This window comes from Nilaparvata lugens, chromosome 14 (assembly GCF_014356525.2).
Source record: "Nilaparvata lugens isolate BPH chromosome 14, ASM1435652v1, whole genome shotgun sequence".
In the NCBI taxonomy this organism is placed as follows: Eukaryota; Metazoa; Arthropoda; class Insecta; order Hemiptera; family Delphacidae; genus Nilaparvata; species Nilaparvata lugens.
In genome coordinates, this window is record NC_052517.1 from 14,075,118 (window position 1) to 14,094,754 (window position 19,637).

Sequence of the window (19,637 nt, forward strand, 5' to 3'; positions counted from 1 at the left end):
CCCAGGACTGATTTCCAATTTCGGGATTATCCAATATCAATCCCGGGATTGGCAAAAATCAGTTTCATGCATTTTCAACCAATTGATCCTCCTCAATTACAAGTCCAGTAACAGTGTGTGGAGATAAAAAAGGGCTCATTATAGAGGGAGAGAATATTATTGAAATGGAAAAATACTTTTAAGGAATACCTTAATACAGTATTGTAATTTAACATTATATTTCTATAAATGTTTTCAAGATTTGGAGTAACTTTTTTTAAAAGCTGAACCACTACTACACTACTACCACTAAAAGCTGAAATTTCGTAGAGCCAACTACTGTATTATTTATTTCAACTAGATATTCTAATTATGATCGAGAAAGAGAAGAGAAGAGGAACTGGGGAATAATTATTAGACAGAGAGTGAATAGTTGGTGGTTGTTCAGCACTATTGCGAATATTGCGCCGTCTAGACCAGAGAGTATAATAAATAGAATGTAATACATTCTATCCTTACTGGTCTAGCTAGACTGGTAATTGTGGTGCTGTGTAAACAGAAACAAACGTAGAGGCATAGCAACCAATCAACAACAATGATGCGAACCATAGCCTACAATGGAAAAATACGATTCACAATTCCAGGTTTTCTAATCCCAAAAATCCCGGGATTGACGCTGAAAAATCCCGGGATTGACATCCCTACAAGTATCAAGTTTACCAAAATCATTTTTAAATTGCCGCTCTTTTAAATCGACTTATCACTGTCAAACATCGATACATTATCGACCTTTGATATTCGACTCGGAAACTATCGCTGAGGTGATTAACCTAACCTAAAATTTATTTCAACAAGCACGTTGTTGATGTCTACAGTCAGTGTTGTGAAAAGTGTAATTACACTGTAATAAAAACTATTTGAAACATTTTAATGTAAATATTATTGTCAAATATGGCTTCCACTTCAACGTATTCTTCTGGAACACAAATTCAAATACGTTTCGTTACTAAACAAGAAAAGTAAGTACTACCTACATATTTTGATTAATTTTGTATTGTTTAGTACTGGTTCTAGGTTGTTTAAAAATTACATATCAGTTGTAATGAATTAAACTAATAAAATAACAAGATTTTTTAACAAAAGTTCATTTTGAAAATCGATTAGTTCATCGTTGATTGAAGCATGGTTATGTCAATGTTTTCATGCGTTTAGAGGTTAGGTTGTAACAAATTTTATTGGTTTATAACATTTACATTAAATTTATCAAAACTTATGTATGTGGAATAAGTTATAATGAAATATTAAAAGCTGGTTTTATTAAACGGTTTTTAGTATCTACACGCATGGAAAGCATATAAACGTAATTTACATGTAAGCTTGTTACTCAAGACTTTGATTTAGGCTACTCATTACAAATTAGCCTACCACATAAATAGTTTTAGTAGATAAAAGGTTTAGTTTTCATGCTTATCTTTCAGTTTTCCATCTTTTCCTCAATAACTTTTTATTCTTTTTCAGATATTCCGTACCTGACACACCTTTTGCCGTTCCATGCTCTATAGCTAGTGACGAATTGAACGCTCTTCTAAAAGAACTTTTGAATGGCAAGTTTATACTAATGTTTCAAAATTAGTTAAATTTTTAATGTTTCTTTTAGGCATTTTTCCCTTATTATATTACTAGTTTACAAACAATGTATCAACGTTGCGGAGTTAGGAAAGGATAGAGAAATCGGCTTTGTCCAATGAAAGACAATGATAGCAAATCAATGTTGACTTTGGAGCATAAATCGCACAATAGAAGCTGTAACAATATGAATGACCTAGAATCTCTGATACTAGGCTATAGTGAGATCCATGTTATAATGGTATTAGAGAAAATTAGAGGAACAGTGTTGCCGATTCTCTGCCGTAGCACTAGAGGATAGATGATACCGGTATATCTGATTTAATATATATTGTTCACTTCATAATTTTACTAATTTCGTAAGTTTTACTATATGTTTTATTTCATAAATTTATACTAACCATTTCATAACTTTACTATCCATTTCATGAACTTACTATAGTGAGGTCCACGTTATAATGGCAGTGGAGAAAGATAGCAGAAAAACGTTGCCGATCCTCTGTCTTGTCAATGCCTTTTATATACGGTAGCTGATACAGGTTTATTGATGTAGTATTACCTAACTGTTAATTCTTGTTTAAAATAATCAATTATTCTATTCTATTAAACGAGCAACTTTTGTTTATATGTTTGTATTTCACCGGATCTCGAAAACGGCTCTAACGATTCTCACGAAATTCAGAACATAGTAGGTTTATAATATAAAGATTCGATTGCACTAGGTCTTATCCCTTTGAAAACACGCTGAATGACATTAAAATGATAATTATTATTTATCCTTGGAAAAAATAGCTGATTATAATTATTTCGTCGTCTGTTGGTGAAGGAAGTGAATGAGCGAGTTCATGTGTGTGGCACTGTGTCAAAATTATGACTCAGCTGTTGAACTTTTGTAATCATTCAATCAGGTACTTAGTGCCGGTTGCAAAAAAACCGGGTTATTTTCAATCCTGATTAATTCCAGTAGATCCATCTTTTTGAAATGGTCTTCTCTGATTTGCTTCACGTGAAATTAATCGAGATTAAAATTGAACCGGCTTTTGTGCAACTGGGCCTTTGTGAGGGAAATTTTTGCATTTCTCTGGGAATTAATCTCAATTTACTGTGATTAGATAGAACATTTCTGTATGAATGTTATTATAAATTCTTATTTCGTAATAAATTTTTTATGCTTTTGTACTCCAGAGCGAAGCTCGGTCCCCGATATTATTTTACTAAGCAAGAAATAATATTTTTCAATAATATCATAATGAATTTTCATTATTAAAATGAAATATTTTGTGAATTAATTATTAATTCTACATTGTTGAAAGACGTTCTGGCAACAGAGCAAAGCAAGTAAGAGATAGCGCTATTCGCTTTGTTGAATGATAGACAAGGATAGCAATACCATTGCTAATCAAACACTGCCATTATAACGTGGACCTCACTATGGAATCTCTGATACTATTGTGAGGTCCATGTTATAATGGCATTAGAGAAAATTAGAAGAACAGTCTTGCCGATTCTCTGCCGTGGCACTAACTTCTATAGAGGATAGCTGAGATTGGTATATCTGTTTAATATTAACTGTTTACTTCATAATTTTTACTTTACATTTCATAATTTTTACTATAGTGAGGTCGACGTTATAATGACAGTATTTGTTCAACTTTGGTTTTGCTATCCTTGTCTATCATTCGACAAAGCCGGTGGTACTATCCTTTTCTAGGTCCACAACGATGCCATTTATGTTTTTGACAGTGTAGAAATATAATTAATTAATGCAGAGAATCGGCATCGCTATTCTTCTATCTTTATCCACTGCCATTATAAAGTGGACCTCACTATAACCATTTCATAACTTTACTATTCATTTCGTAATTTTTACTATTCATTTCATAATTTTTATCAACCATTTCATCACATTACTATTCATTTTACAATTTTTGCAATCTTCATATTCTTTCCAGAAACCTCCATAGACGACTCACATAAATCGGTTCTATTCGACTTTGCCATATCCAATGTTCTACTTAGACAGCCGCTCGATAAGCATGTATCGGAAGTCGGACTATCGACTGAGAATGTTATCGATATCGAATACTTTGAGAAATTTCCGTCGCCCGAACCGGAAGACTGTTTGATGCATGATGACTGGGTGTCGTCGGTTCATGTCAAAGGAAATTGGTGAGTTCATTTCTTATTTATTTTTGAATAAACACAGTTTTATTTTGTATATACAGAGTGAGTCATATGTATTGGACTAGTAGTTGTTTTTGGTGAAGCTATGTGACGCTGGTAGTCTCTCATACTGTGCCCTTCTTACACTCTTACACTCCCAACAACACACTAATAATAGACAGTGTATAGGGTGTCTATGTTGCAAATGTGAGTGTTAACTGAAGCCGATAGTCCTAGTAGTTGTTTTTGGTGAAGCTATGTGACGCTGTTAGTCTCTCACACTGTGCCCTTCTTACACTCTTACACTCCCAACAACACACTAATAATAGACAGTGTATAGGGTGTCTATGTTGCAAATGTGAGAGTTAACTGAAGCCAATAGTCCTAGTAGTTGTTTTTGGTGAAGCTATGTGACGCTGGTCTCTCATACTGTGCCCTTCTTACACTCTTACACTCCCAACAACACACTAATAATAGACAGTGTATAGGGTGTCTATGTTTCAAATGTGAGTGTTAACTGAAGCCGATAGTCATAGTAGTTGTTTTTGGTGAAGCTATGTGACGCTGGTAGTCTCTCATATTGTGCCCTTCTTACACTCTTACACTCCCAATAACACACTAATAATAGACAGTAGTCGACAGTAATCAGTGGGGCTTGAGTTTACAAGAAATCGGCTTGGAATTTCGAACATAAACTACCAATACCATGGGATATCTTTTCATGCTATCTCTTCTCTATAACATTATTATCTACTTTTCTGTAAATAAAAAAACTTATAATATGCAACTCTGGTTTGCGCACAGGAATTTTTTACCCATGCATACCATTTTCTAAAGATTTATTTGGCTTAGTGTATTCATAAGGTTGTTTTTATTCTTCGTTGTTGTCTTGTATTGAAAATGAGTACATACGATTATTACTTTGTAAAGTGCATTTTTTAAAAATAAATATCTTTGTCTGTCTGTCTGTTATAATGAGGTTCACGTTATAATGGCAGTGTTCGATTAGCAATGGTATTGCTATCCTTGTCTATCATTCATAGCGCTATCTCTTTCTTGCTTTGCTCTGTTTTGCCAGATCGTCTTTTAACAATGTAGAATTAATAATAAATCAACAAAATATTTCATCGTAGTCATTAAAATTCATTGAAAAATATAATTTCTTGCTTAATAAAATATAATTGATTATTTTAAATGAGAATAAACAGTAAATTTTACACCAATAAACATGTTTCAGCTAACGTCTATAGAAGGCATTGACAAGACAGAGGATCGGCAACGTTGTTCTGCTATCTTTCTCCACTGCCATTATAACGTGGACCTCACTTTGGTGTATCAGTACCCACCTTAAATTGTAATAATGTTGATGATGCTAATTAGGCAATGAACACAATATTTCCAATCAAAATAATTTTATAAAAAATTGAGTTCCTATTCAATGAGATATAATACTTTAGTGAAGTGAAATACTGGAATTTAGTCATTGTCAATTATTATCGTTTTAATTTATTTTTATGTTTTTCAGGATTCTATCTGGATGCTACGATAACAACGTTTATCTGTGGACTAAGAAGGGAAAACATATTCTTACGATACCTGGTCATACAGGAGCTGTGAAATCAGTGGCTTGGGTATCTCAGAATGATACCATTGCTTCTTTTGTCAGGTAAAAAAAATCATTTTTTCCAATTTGTTATTTTATTAGAATTATCAATATTATTTATACAATGATTTATAATAATATTTATAACTAGCAGGAAACCCGTGCCCCGCAAGGGTCTATTTTAAAACTTGATTTAAAACACCATTTGAAAACACATGCTGCGTCGAGAAGAGACTAGAGTCGCAGTCTCTTCTCGACTTGAGTCGCGTAAGTGTGAGTTGAGCCTTAACATTGAAAATATTAGAAGACAACTCATATATTTAAGCACTAAAATTATAAATAAAATTCCTGAACAAATTATTAGCTGTGCCAAGATAACAAAAAAAGTAAAAACAGATATCAATGCTTTGATCAAAATTAACTACTCCTTCTACCTTTGAGAAAGTTAACAGAGAACTTTTCTGATTAGTGCGCTCACTTCCCCTACTTGTGCTCTATCACATACCTTTCCCAATCCTTTCCAAAAATTCCAAGGATCAAAAGCCTTCCTATGACATGGATAGCCATAGTTGGAAGAACTTTTGGTAGAGAGTTAGTGGGGAGGATATTTTTAATATTCTTTCCGAAGAATGGACATTGATATGTCCAAAGCTCCGCCAATTTATGTAGATGCATAACAATATGATTATTATCTATAGTTATTATATTACAAATTGCTTTTTCATATCATATACAGTTCAATAATTATTTTCTTAGTCTATATTATGTAAATTCATCTATAATTTTGCTGTATTGTAAGCTATTGTATATAAGTGTATAAGCTAGTATATATTGTAATCTACATAAAGTACTCAATCAATGAATCAATCAATCAACTTTTGATCCTCTACCCTTCTTCACCACATAACATGTATAATTTGCCTTCAAATATTGTAATGTGTTCTCATATTTATGTTATTTATTTTATACTGTAATGTTTTTTATTGATGTAATTAATTTTTATTTCATATTGATGTATCTTATGTGTGTGTGTGTGTGTGTGTGTGTGTGTGTGTGTGTGTGTGTGTGAATAAATAAAATTGAATGTGTTTTCTGTATTTTGCAGTGCCTCTCACGACCAAACAGCAATGCTGTGGGAGTGGAACACAGGTAGCAATTCGGTGGACTGTATCCACGTGTGCAGAGGCCACGAGAGAGGACTGGAGAGTATAGCAGTCGACCAAAATGCCGAGAGATTCGCTACAGGAGGATGGGACTCGCTGCTTAAAGTGTGGTCTGCTTGTGAGTATCAATTGACCGAACCTAGTGAGGTCCATGTTTTAACTAGGATTTTCTCTTGTCTGTATGAATGTATGTAGCCTATATATAACCATAGAGAAACAATAGCATAAGTAAATATCCCATGGTATAGGACGCAACTTAGTCACGCGACAGTTTATGTCGCAACTTTTACTGTTATCTCAAGCTGATAGTCCAAGTAGTTTTTTCCTGTGAAGCTTTATGACGCTGGTAGTCTCTCATATTAACATATTAACGTTTTAATATTCTTTCCGAGGAATGGACATTGATATGTCCAAAGCTCCGCCAATTTATGTAGATGCATAACAATTCAATTATTATCTATAGTTATTATATTACAAATTTCTTTTTCATATCATATACAGTTCAATAATTATTTTCTTAGTCTTATTCTAAATTCATCTATAATTTTGCTGTATTGTAAGCTATTGTATATAAGTGTATAAGCCAGTATATATTGTAATCTACATAAATAAAGTACTCAATCAATCAATCAATATTGTGCCCTTCATACACTCTTACCCGGTCAAAACAGCAAAAATCGACAATAATCGACAGTAATCTACTTAAGATAACAATAAAAGTTGCGACATAAACGCCCTATACCATGGGATATCTACTTACGCTATTGTTTCTCTATGATATAACGCATTTACGGCCAAACGCGTTTATAGAATTCTATGGGCAGGGTGGCCACATACCGGGAAAACCGGGAGAACCTTGAATTCAAATCAAATTTATTGCCCTACAAAAAATGTTCACAAATAAATACAGATTACAAAATGTAATATTTAGAATAAGAAGTATAATTTTTTAACATAATAATATACTAATTCGGCGAAACCTGCAAAACCACTGTTTGAGTGCCGGTGACGAGTACCAAAACAGAAAACGATACTATTACTTCCAATGGAAAAACTTTGATTCAACAAGGTAAGCTTAAACTATAATAATTATAACTATACAATTCAATCAAGGTGAAAGTGGGGAAAACACATATTTACATATTTAATTATTTATACTGTATGTAAGTTTGATGGCAATACTAGAGAAATAGAAATCATATTGTTTTTTTTGTGTAGTTGAGAAGTTGATATTGTGGTAATTATTCATATTGAATGAAAAAGACTAAGAAATTGTCAAAAACCACATATTTATTGATACTTAGAAAGACAGGTTTCGGTTATTATACCATTGTCAATCTCTGATAAACTCTATGAGAAATGACAGTTTATCAGAGATTGACAATGGTGTAATAACCGAAACCGGTCTTTCTAAGTATCAATAAATCTGTGGTTTTTGACAAATTCTTAGTCTTTTTCATTCAAAAATCAAATTGTGTTGTGAATTAGGTGAAAAACATTTGTTGATTTAATCCAATCAATTACTTTTTCAGTATTAGATTTAGTGATGCTATCTAAAATTAAATTTTCGGGTAACAGGTTAATCAATTTATTTATTACATAGGGGAACTGTCTACGACATACTATTAGGTCTGTCCTGGAAACACGGTAATTTGATGGCGATCTGAAATTGTAAGCTGGAATGAATGGAGTGAAATTCCTCATGATTTTACCAACCGGGAAAAATCCCGTGAATTCGTCATGAATTTTTTCCAATTACTCATGGATTTTTCATAAATTTAAATTAATTTAGTAAAGAAGTGTACAGTAACAATAAACTCAATTGAGGCGGTATACGAAGGGCATATAGTTCTATGTTTTCCGGAGATTGCTTTATTAGATCGGCCATCTTGTTCTGCATGTAACCTGAAAATCTCAAACAAAAATCTTGAAAACTAACTGATGTTGGTACAACTGTTTATAGACAGCTGTGTCAAGGAGGGATTTGGCGGTCAGTGAGACTATTGCTTCCTATGTTTCTGTCAAAACCTTCATCAAAGTCAAATAAGTTCACTATAATGAAATATGTTATTATTAAGATAAAACAAGATGGTTCTTTGCTGTGCTCTGAAAGCTTCAATCCTGTGAATTTCAAACCATTCAAATACTTGAAAGTTCCTGTTCATGACATTCAACCACGAGTGATGCCCTACCCTGAAGTGAGTAGTGAAAAATCGAAGATGTCCCAGTTTATATTCCTCAATAATGAAGACAAAGACTGGATTGAGAACTATTCAAGTACAGAATGATTGATTTAGCATTGAATAACCTGTGTTTTCCAGTTGATCAACCCAAATTTGTACAGAATAAATTTGTCTTTGGAAAAAGGGCACATATAAGCAACTTTTCAAACATATTTATTGGAATAAATTAGAAATATAATCATGAAAAATTCTTGATCAACATGAGATCAATATAATGAATGTTGTTGATTTGGTACTAAGAGAATGTTTAATTCAATCATTAAATACATTGATCTATCCAAACTAAACCTTAAATGCGATTTTCTCAAAACACAATTTTGCTCTATGTGTCCTTTTTCCGTATACCACCTCAATTATTAAAAATACTTGTTGGCTAGCAATAATAATAATTGGCAATGTTTTTGAACTACCTAACCTAAAAAAAAATATCTAAAAACATCGATATTCTTGTCATTCAATTATTGATATATTAGGAAATTTAAATATGCTATTCGCAATTCTTCAAAAATCAGACTGAAGATTTCCATAATAAATTATATACGAATGTATCTTGATCCTCAAGTACCGTGGATACTCTACCTGGAAAATTTGAAATCTCTGGAAAACCGGGAATTACTCATGAATTTTTCATTTTAAAATGGGTGGTCACCCTGATGAGATTTGGCAAGAATATTCCTTTTTTATCTGCGTGTTGATGTATATACAAGGTTTTTGAAATTTTGCATTTTAAGGATAATATGAAAGGAAAATGAGTTTCCTACATACTCCGATATCCCTTATCACGTACACCCTGAGTACCTCCAGAGGTAGGTGATTGATACCCAGGTGTTGCTCCTGGCCGACATAGCTCAGTCGTAATGTGGGCGGGGAGAGGAGGCAAGTCGAAGTTCCTCTTCTTCCTTCTTTGTATCTTAGCTGGTGTGGACAGCACCTCCTGGTGCTTCTGACGGCGTGAAGGTCGCTCTCTACTCTGATGACACCACTTCGAGGTAACTTTGTATTGGCCTTACGGCCTCGGTTCCGCTCCAGTATAGTAGGAAGAGGAAGGATAGACGGGAGGGACGGCAGCCAATGGGCCACTGTGCCCGTAGAGGATAGACGGTAAGGGACGGCAGCCAATGGGCCGCTGTGCCCTGGGAGGATGGAAGGATAGGGACGGCAGCCAACGGGCCGCTGTGCCCTGGGAGGATGGATGGATAGGGACGGCAGCCAACGGGCTGCTGTACAAGGAGCAGGAAGGTTGGGAGCGGAATGTTGTGGTCTGGGGCTCATCTGGCATTTATATACTCTCCCAAAGTAGAGGGGATGAAGTTGCGCCGCTGCCAGAGGCGGTAAGAGTCCTCTCGATGCGCGGAAGATGGTGCCCTGGGAGGATGGATGGATGGATAGGGACGGCAGCCAACGGTGCCCTGGAGGGTAGGTGGAAAGGGACGGCAGCCAACGGGCCGCTGTGCCCTGGGAGGATGAGAGGAGAGGGTCGTACGGCAGCCAACGGGCTGCTGTACAAGGAGCAGGAAGGTTGGGAGCGGAATGCTGGTGGTTTGGGGCTCGACCAGCGTTTATATACTCTCCCAAAGTAGAGGGGATGAAGTTGCGCCGCCGCCAGAGGCGGTAAGAGTCACTCGATGCGCGGAAGATGGTGCGCCATCGGTACCCTCCTAATCTCCGCGATCAGCTAGCTTGCTGATAGCCGAGCGTCTTTTAATAATATTAATATTTATTTTGCAACATTTTCCCGTCACAATTTTACTTTGTGACATCCCTCTCCTACTTGGTGGGGGGGGGGGATCGGAGCCCTCCGTGGCACTATCTTAAAAGGCGTGAGCCATCTAGGCATCACCTTAAGAGGTGTACACCTCTTAGGCATCACCTTTAGAGGTGTATGCCACTCACTATGAGCGTCATCTATGCCTGGTCCACGGGCACATATTACACTGTCCATCTGGTAACCGGACTTTTATACGTGGTCGACTTGCTCGTCTGCGCTTGCCTGGTGTTATGTTGCGGTGGCACAGCACCGGATCCATATTTTTAGATGGGCCTGGTCTGGGACCCTGTGGGACTATTTCTTTGACAGTCAAAGGGTGTGTTAACTTTTCCACCTCCATGTCAGTCAATGGTGGCATTGAATCTTTCCTTACCACCTTCCTGTTTGTTGGGCGTGGCGGGAGTGATGTATTGTCTTCAGAGAATGATTTCCTACCTTGGGTTATCCTCTTTGTGTTGACCGTGAGGCTAACATCTGATTTGCCATGAGATGGCATTCGTTCCATCCTAACTTCCACAACTTTCTCGGAGTGCGAAGTCTTTGCTCTGACAGTTGAAGCATAAATCGCGGTCTGTCGTTCAGAGCTGTTCATTCCATCACAGTGATCAACTATGTCATCCCAGGATGCTTGTCTTGGAATATATGATAACTCTGCCTTTCTATCAATCAAGGCATTGGGTTCGACTCTGTTCAAACCAACCTGCTTGAACATCCTTCTGTTGCGACTCTTGTCCGGAGATTTGGAGTCTACAGCCGCTATTGTTGGGACTGATGTTGACTTAGTCCTCAACAAGAGCGATCGCGACAAAATTCGCTGACTTGAAGGATTCAATTGGGGAGGATCCCACTCTACCTCTCTCGTGAATGTGAAAATAGACCTATCACCATCCTCGGTTGATTATGAATCTGAATGCAAAATTTCAATCTGTCCAGTGGTTCAGACATGATGATGCGTCAAACATAATTTTCCTATCCTGTACGTGTATAAGCCAGTTCTTTCCTTTATTATAGTATAGATTTCCAAAGTTTTCAACTCATGACTACAGTGAAGAGTTTGAATTAGTTTCCTTCATTAACGTTCCAAATTAAAAGTTTTTGTAATAATAATATGAGGACTAAAAATATTGGTGTTTGAAAGTTCTGATGCATCAAAACCCTTTTCGAACCAATTTTCAATCAGTATTTAGAAATGGGATATAGGGCTATAAGCCTGTTTTTCCATTTCCAATCGTTTTATGATTTTTGTATTTGTTGAATAAATAAATGAATAAATTCACTCAATAATTATATTTTTTTCTAAATAATGGCTTAACATACGGAAGTGAAACTTTGCACAATCATTTATGTCAACTAGACAGAGCTACAACAGAATGAATGAATGAATTTATTTGCCAAAAACAAAATACAAAAAAGCTTTACAAAAAATAAATATAAGTATATGCTACTGCACTTAAATCAAGATACATACATTTATTTAATTGGATATAATAACGAAATGATATCCTTTACATTACAAACAATAGTTTTAAAATGAAGATTCAATTTATGATCACATGCATAAGTACAGTAGGTGAGGCAAAAACACCGGCAAAAGGAAGATTCCTTGTGCGCCAGTGTGAGTCGTAAATCAGCTTAATCAGGGATGTAATATATAAACTTGAATCTAGCGTATGAAGTGTTCGAAAATATAATTTATAATATGAAGTTGATTATTGTATAAAATTATCACTATTTTACAAATTTATTTTAAAAAAATGCGGCTATTGAAAATTTTATTTCTTGAAAACTCAAAAAACCATTGACTTTACAAAAAATAACTTTGACTTAATAAATTTAATTACAAATCGATTGACTCCTGATTTTTCAAGATAGAACAAAATATTATTGGCCGGTTTCCGAGCTCGGGATTTAGTTAAGTTCTAGACTTTAAACAGCTGGAGTCAGAAAATTGGCTTTCCGAAACGGGGCGTAGTCGTAGTTTTGTAATTTCTTCAAAATTAGAAACGTTTTTCCTTGACGAAATGAAACATTCCTGAATAGTTCAAAATTTTATTTTGTGTTGAATTCTCTAGTGTCTCAAAATTTAATTTGAACGTGGACTACGACTGCGTCCCGTTTAGGAAAGCCGATTTTATGGATCCAACTGTTCAAAGTCTAGAATTTGACTAAATCCCGAACTCGGAAACCGGCCAATAATATTTGTTCTATCTTGAAAAAACAGGAGTCAATCGATTTGTAATTAAATTTACCAAGTGAAAGTTATTTTTGGTAAAATCAATGTTTTTTTTTGGTATTCAGGATATGAAATTTTTAATAGCCGCCATTTAAAAAAAATAAATTTGTAAAATAGTAATAATATTTTTGTTGTAGCTCTGTCTAGTTGTCATAAATGATTGTGCAAAGTTTTACTTCCGTATGTTGAGCCATTCATTATTTAGAAAAAATATAGTTGGTGAGTGAATTTATTCATTTATTTATTCAACAAATATAAAAACACATTATCATAAAACCATTGAAAATGGAAAAACAGGCTTATAGCCCTTAGAGCCTGTTCATATGACAGCGATTTACTCAGCGATTTACAACTCGGTTGTCGCGCGATCGCTTGGTTTTAGTAGTCGCCGGCGAATCGCGGCGGTTGTAATCTCAGACTTAACCGAGGGCAAACCGCTCATGAATCGCTGTCATGTGTACGAGACTGGCAAATCGAGCGATTTGCCAACCGCGCGACAAACGAGCGTAAGTCGCTGTCATGTGAACAAGCTCTTACTACACATTTCCAAATGTTGATTGAAAATCGGTTCCAGCTGTTGAAAGTAGTCTAGAACTTAGCTGAATCCCGAGCTCGGAAACCGGTCCCAAGTGAGATATGAAAGCTTAATGATAGCTAAACGTTTGCCCAAATTAACATTGGTTGAATTTTGTGGATACAATGACAAATTATCAAAACGTTGGTTTTCCTCTTTCCAATTTTTTCATCATCTATTGATATAAATTGTTGAATTACTCACTTTATTTTATTTATTCCCTTTCAGCTCTGCATAGAACGGATGACAACAGTTTGGAGGAATCGTCCAACAAAAAATCGAAAAAGACCTGCTCAAAATCCCAGACTCGTGTAAGTTATACAAAAACTATTTGAAATTAAATAAAACTTCATAAAAAAATTTTAATTAAAAAAAATGAATCTGAAAGAAAAATAGTACAAGGCTAACTTATTATTTTATCTAACAATGTTATACGAGTATATAACATTCAATTCAATTTCATTATCCTATTATATTAAGCGAGCAATTTCTGTATATATCTGGTTATTTTTATATCTGGTTAATTATGTTTTACGGATCTCGAAAACGGCTCTAACGATTTTGACGAAATTTGGAACATAGTAGGTTTATGATATAAAGATTCGATTGCACTAGGTCTCATTCTTTGGAAAACTCGCTGAACGACATTAATAGGATAAATCATCCTTGGAAAACAGATGATAATTTCGTCGCCTCTCGATAACAGAAGATGCGTGTGCCTGTTTGGGAGAGAGACAGAACTATTTCCAGCTGTGTAATCAAAATCAATCAGCGAGAAATTTTATTTAGCTAGACAATTTAATCGATTTGATCAACATAATCTGATTTGTTGACATGACATGATAATCCTCCTAAACTAGAGTATATCATACTTTTCAAAGTTGATCATTATTTGACAATTTCAAGTGATTAGTGAGTGTTATTTTGTTATTCAATTTGATTGTTTATATAATCTGAATTATAATTTTTTTTTTAAACATTTGAACAGAAAATTGAACCTGAATTCAAGTGTATGGAACATAACCTACTTTCTGGACTATTTATAGTTTATAAATCAAAATTCGGGAAAGAAACAGTTTTTGACTGTGCTGTTTGTACTTCCCCAATCATTTTAAAGAATTGTGCTAGGTTTGTGATCAAATGTCAATAAATAAATAACGAGCGAAGCTCGTTAGATATAAAAATAACGAGATATATAAATTGGTCGCATAATACAATAGGATAATATGAAAGGCAGTCTATAATTCATTCTGAATGATCAAGATGAGATTTCAATTTCTAAATTAAGATGAGAATCAAGTACGGATTTCTATGACGTGTTCTGCATTTGATATCATTAAACCTTCATCCAAATCTTGATCGAACTCTTCATCAATCTCTTAATCTTGTCCATTGTCCGTGGCTGCACTATCATTAAAAGTTGCGGCTTCAAAGATTAACAGTTCTTGAGCGAGTTCTCCAACCTAGAGGGTCACTAGTTTATTGACCGAGCGAAGTGAGGTCTAAGATTCAAGTCGTCGGTTTGGCATTTCTCTTGAGTTTAAATGTTTATATGTTGCGCATTTACGACGAAACGCGGTAAGATTTTCATGAAGTTTGACAGGTATGTTCCTTTTTAAATTGCGCGTCGACGTATATACAAGGTTTTTGGAAATTTTGCATTTCAAGGATAATATAAAAGGAAAAAGGAACGTTCTTCATACGCCAGTATTACCGTAAAAATCAGACTATAGAATTATTCATCATAAATCAGCTGTCAAGTGAACTATAATACTACCCGTTCAAAAACATCGAACATCTTGAAAATGTATCTTTTCATCAACGTTAGTAGACAGTTGTCTACTAACTTTGTCTTTCCATCAAGCTGAGGCCATGATTTTAGTTTTGAGTTTGGAGTTATTAATAGAAAACATTTTTTTTACATTTTCCTTTTTTAATCTGGTGATCAAAATTGCAATAAATATTATTGAGAATAAATTGATTTCTAAAATCATGAAAAATGAGAAATGAAGTTTGTTGGAAATCAGCATTATGGTAGTTTATTTTGTTAATTTCAACACACCGATTTTTCGCCAACACAGAATGTTGTCTGATGGGTTGATTGGATTGGCGTATCGACGGCAGCCAGACCTGATAACAGCGCTCACACTCACATTTCGGGACGACACGTCACAGTACGATAGGACAGAAAACTATGTTTTTTTAGGATTTTTTCTAGACATTTTAAATTGATAAATTATTCATTAATTTTTTGAGAAAACATAACAGGGCAATGTAACTTACTGAGCGCGAGGTGTACTGTTCACAGAAGTACTAGTTTAATTAAGAAATATTTTTGTGTGTTACAGACACCCCTCCTAACCTTGAAAGGTCACAAAGAAGCAATTTCCAGCGTCCAATGGAAGACCTCGTCCCAGCTTGTGACGTCATCGTGGGACCACACCCTGAAGATCTGGGACGTCGAGTACGGCAGTGTAGCCACTGAAATATCTGGCAACAAAACCTTCTTCGACTGCCACTGTGGTCCCAAAACTGGTTATCTCATAACTGCATCAGCTGATAGGACTATCAGGCTCTATGATCCCAAATCTGCAGGTTAGAATAGAATAATATCTTAAGCTGCGTTTACACCGGAGTTAATAACATAAGTTTTTAAATTTTTTGTTATCAACTGATGTTAATTACAAAAGTTAATAACATCATGTTTAGTTTCGTTTACACCGGAGTTGGTAACATGCATTATCAATAAAAAGTTGTCAATTTGACTGAATCGGCAAAAAATTCTCTTGAAAAAGTTAATAACTCATGTTTTTAACAGAAAATTGTTATTAACAAGATTCATGTTATCCATCGAGAGTCGGTAAAGATCAAAGGAAATGTGTTATGTTAATGACAAAAGCCTCTTTTATCGTTAATAACAGGCTACTATCTTCCCAGCAACCCCCTCGCCCAGCATCCCTACCCTACAACTACAGCTGTTCCCTAATAACTACAGCTGCAGACAAAACATGTGACAATGTTATTAACTTTTGTTAATAAAAAACTAGCAGCCAAAAGAAAATGTTATTCATTTAAGTTGAAAACTTTTGTTTTAAACTCTGGTGTAAAAGCATTATAATTGACCGAGCGAAGTGAGGTCTAAGATTCAAGTCGACGGTTTGGCATTTCTCTTAATGTTTAAATGTTTATATGTTGCGCATTTACGGCGAAACGCGGTAATAGATTTTCATTAAATTTGACAGGTATGTTCCTTTTTAAATTGCGCGTCGACGTAAATACAAGGTTTTTGGAAATTTTGCATTTCAAGGATAATATTAAAGGAAAGAGGAGTCTCCTTCATGCGTCAATATTAGAGTGAAAATCAGACTTATTCATCATAAATCAGCTGTCGAGTTGACTATAAATTGCATGCCATGACGCATGCAATTCAATATCTTAATGTAACTTTAAAAGGCTGTAAAAGGCTTTTTTGAAAAGACGGCTTCTCTGATTGGTTAGGGCCAGTTTCCGAGCTCGGGATTTAGCCAAGCTCTAGAATTTTAACAGCTGGACTCAGAAAATTGGCTTTGCGAAACGGGGCCACGTTTAAATTAAATTAAAAACTAGAAAATTGAACACGAAATTAAATAAAGAGAAAATAGAGTTAAGTTTCAGCAATTTTGAATTATTTAGGAATGTTTCATTTCGTCAAGGAAAAACGTTTCCAATTATAAATTTTTTGGAAATTTTGCATTTCAAGGATAATATATAAGGAAAAGGAGCCTCATTCATACGCCAATATTAGAGTAAAAATCAGACTATAGAATTATTTATCATAAATCATCTGTTGAGTGGATTATAAATTGCATGCAATGACGCATGCAATTCAATATCTCAATGTAACTTATTGAAAATAAAGCTGTTGTGTGGACTATAAGATAACTTGAAGTAGCATAGTATTTTCTCCCGACAATTCGGTAAGCTTTTGATGATAGCAGAATATAGCTGTTTACATCAAATTATTGACCGAGCGAAGAGAGGTCTAAGATTCAAATCGACGGTTTGGCATTTCTCTTAATGTTTAAATGTTCATATGTTGCGCATTTACGGCGAAATGCGGTAATAGATTTTCATGAAATTTGACATTTATGTTCCTTTTTTAATTGCGCGTCGACGTATATACAAGGTTTTGGAAATTTTGCATTTCAAGGATAAATATAAAAGGAAAAAGGAGCCTCCTTCATACGCCAATATTAGAATAAAAATCAGACTTTAGAATTATTCATCATAAATCAGCTCACAAGTGATTACACAGATGTGTGGAGAAGCCAGTCTATTGCTGTATTTCCATAAGGTCTATAGTTTCAATCAGGTACTTGTGGATGAGAATACTGCGTGTGGTCTACTGTTCACAGAACTACTAGTTAGCATTGTCGATACTACAACCCAAACAGCCATTAGTCGTTTATACACCGATATCTCGCCGACACGACAGGACGTATTTTAATAATACGTGTGTTACTTTTGTATTTTAATTTGTAATATTATAATATATAACGTGTACTTGTATAAAAAGTATCAATGTTCTTGTATCCTTATGAAGTGACTTTTGTGAATACAATTATTTTGTTTGTGACAATAGATTATTCTTGATTCATGTCATCTACTCTGATGGACAGTATTAGAGGAGAATGTGGTTTATAAATGCGCGAGGTCTACTGTTCACAGAACTACTAGTTATTAAGCTTGATCATTTCATTTTTATTGTGTTGATAATTAAATTTCTTGTTTTATTTCACAGACGGAACCTTGATAAAATCCTCATTCCTGTCTCATTCCGAGTGGGTGCAGACAGTTAGATGGTCTTCCAGTGAAGAGAATCTCTTCATATCTGGAGCCTATGATAAACACGTCAAGCTGTGGGACACCAGAAAGTAAGTCTAATGATAGATTCATTCACGTTGTAAAATGGGCACCTGATTAACATTGGTGTTGCTATCCTTGTCTATCATCCTCGTATCATCTTCCTATAGTGAGATTCGTATTATATAGTCAGCACCTGATTAACATTGGTATTGCTATCCTTGTCTCTATCCTTCCCAACTCCACACCGTTGTCAAATTGTTTGCAGCCTGTGAATAAATATGATGAAATAAATATCTAATCAGTTATTAGAATTCTCTCAGTTATGAGAATTCATTTTCAAATCATGAAGTCTATTTAATTCGATTTAAGTTGATTTAATTCCCCGTGAATGGCCTGTTAAAAATATTATACGTCAATTAGTTTATTGTTGTTCTTCTTCGATGTTCCTACAGCATCCTCAATCCTGTCTCTCCAACCATCTCAATCCCTTGCCTCCGGCCTCCAATTTCTCACATGAAGTATATCGTCAATTAGTTTAACCGGCGTTATTTTTCGATTTTCACCACTGTGCAACCAAATTTTTTTTCATTTCAGATAATCGCGGTTAAAATGGTACCAACTAATCAGAATTAAGATTTTTTATGCCGTTTAGTTTAATCACTGTTATCGCTTGAGATTTCTGTTTTGTGCAACCAAAGCCCATCGGTTAGCGCTAATCACGATTAAAATATAGGATTTAATCGTGATTAAAAGTTAACCGACTGTTGTGCAACTGGGGGTAAGTGTTATAAAATTCAAGAAAATGCATTGAATTTTATTTCATTAGTGAAAAAGTATGGATATGCAACGCAATTATTTTTTTATTGATCCGTCATTTTGTTTTTCAGTTGCAAAGTTGCACTCTACGAACTGCTGGGGCATGACGAGAAAGTGTTTTGCTCGGATTGGTCAGACGCTAAATACATTGTTTCGGGTGGAGCCGACAACACTCTACGCATGTATAGGACAAACAAAATCAGTCAAATCAGTGATAAGAAATACGACAATGATATGGTTTGAGACAAGGTGTAGATTTATATAAGAATCTACGATTTTTAAACATTTATAAAACATGAATTTGGATGCCATGTTGTAGGTATCAGAGAATAAAATGTATTTTCTTGTTATTTGTATTGATTCATTTGATTGATGGCCGGGTTTCTCAGTCGTTCAATAAACAACGCTATAACTATTGATTCAATTTATTTTTATTTATTTATTTGTTATTTTACAAAGGCGACTTTCTATAAGTATTTTAAGCCTAGGTGATGATGAGATGAATGATAATGCAATGGGTCATATGAATAAAGTTGAGCATTTGCTTATACTTCTAAAATATGGAGCATTTGCTTCATTTTCTATTAATAAACGTGAGCAAAACCTTTTGCTCATGCTCATCAA

General features: G+C 34.8%; 1 protein-coding gene across 1 annotated transcript; it reads left to right on the plus strand.

Moving 5' to 3' along the window:
- The first annotated feature begins 573 nt into the window (after positions 1 to 573).
- Positions 574 to 19,432, plus strand: LOC111062072 (ribosome biogenesis protein WDR12 homolog). Its single transcript, XM_039440808.1, has 9 exons — positions 574 to 998; positions 1,498 to 1,583; positions 3,558 to 3,774; positions 5,294 to 5,434; positions 6,477 to 6,652; positions 13,581 to 13,663; positions 15,701 to 15,947; positions 18,133 to 18,265; positions 19,085 to 19,432. The coding sequence occupies exons 1-9, from the start codon at positions 931 to 933 to the stop codon at positions 19,254 to 19,256; spliced, it is 1,323 nt and encodes a 440-aa protein (XP_039296742.1). The 5' UTR covers positions 574 to 930; the 3' UTR covers positions 19,257 to 19,432.
- Positions 19,433 to 19,637: the final 205 nt, after the last annotated feature.

Excerpts from the sequence above, each read along its gene's own strand:
- LOC111062072 (XM_039440808.1), top strand. The coding sequence starts at position 931 with ATGGCTTCCACTTCAACGTATTCTTCTGGAACACAAATTCAAATACGT. Across the intron at positions 5,435-6,476 it reads ACCATTGCTTCTTTTGTCAG|TGCCTCTCACGACCAAACAG; the intron begins GTAAAAAAAATC and ends TGTATTTTGCAG. Across the intron at positions 6,653-13,580 it reads GCTTAAAGTGTGGTCTGCTT|CTCTGCATAGAACGGATGAC; the intron begins GTGAGTATCAAT and ends ATTCCCTTTCAG.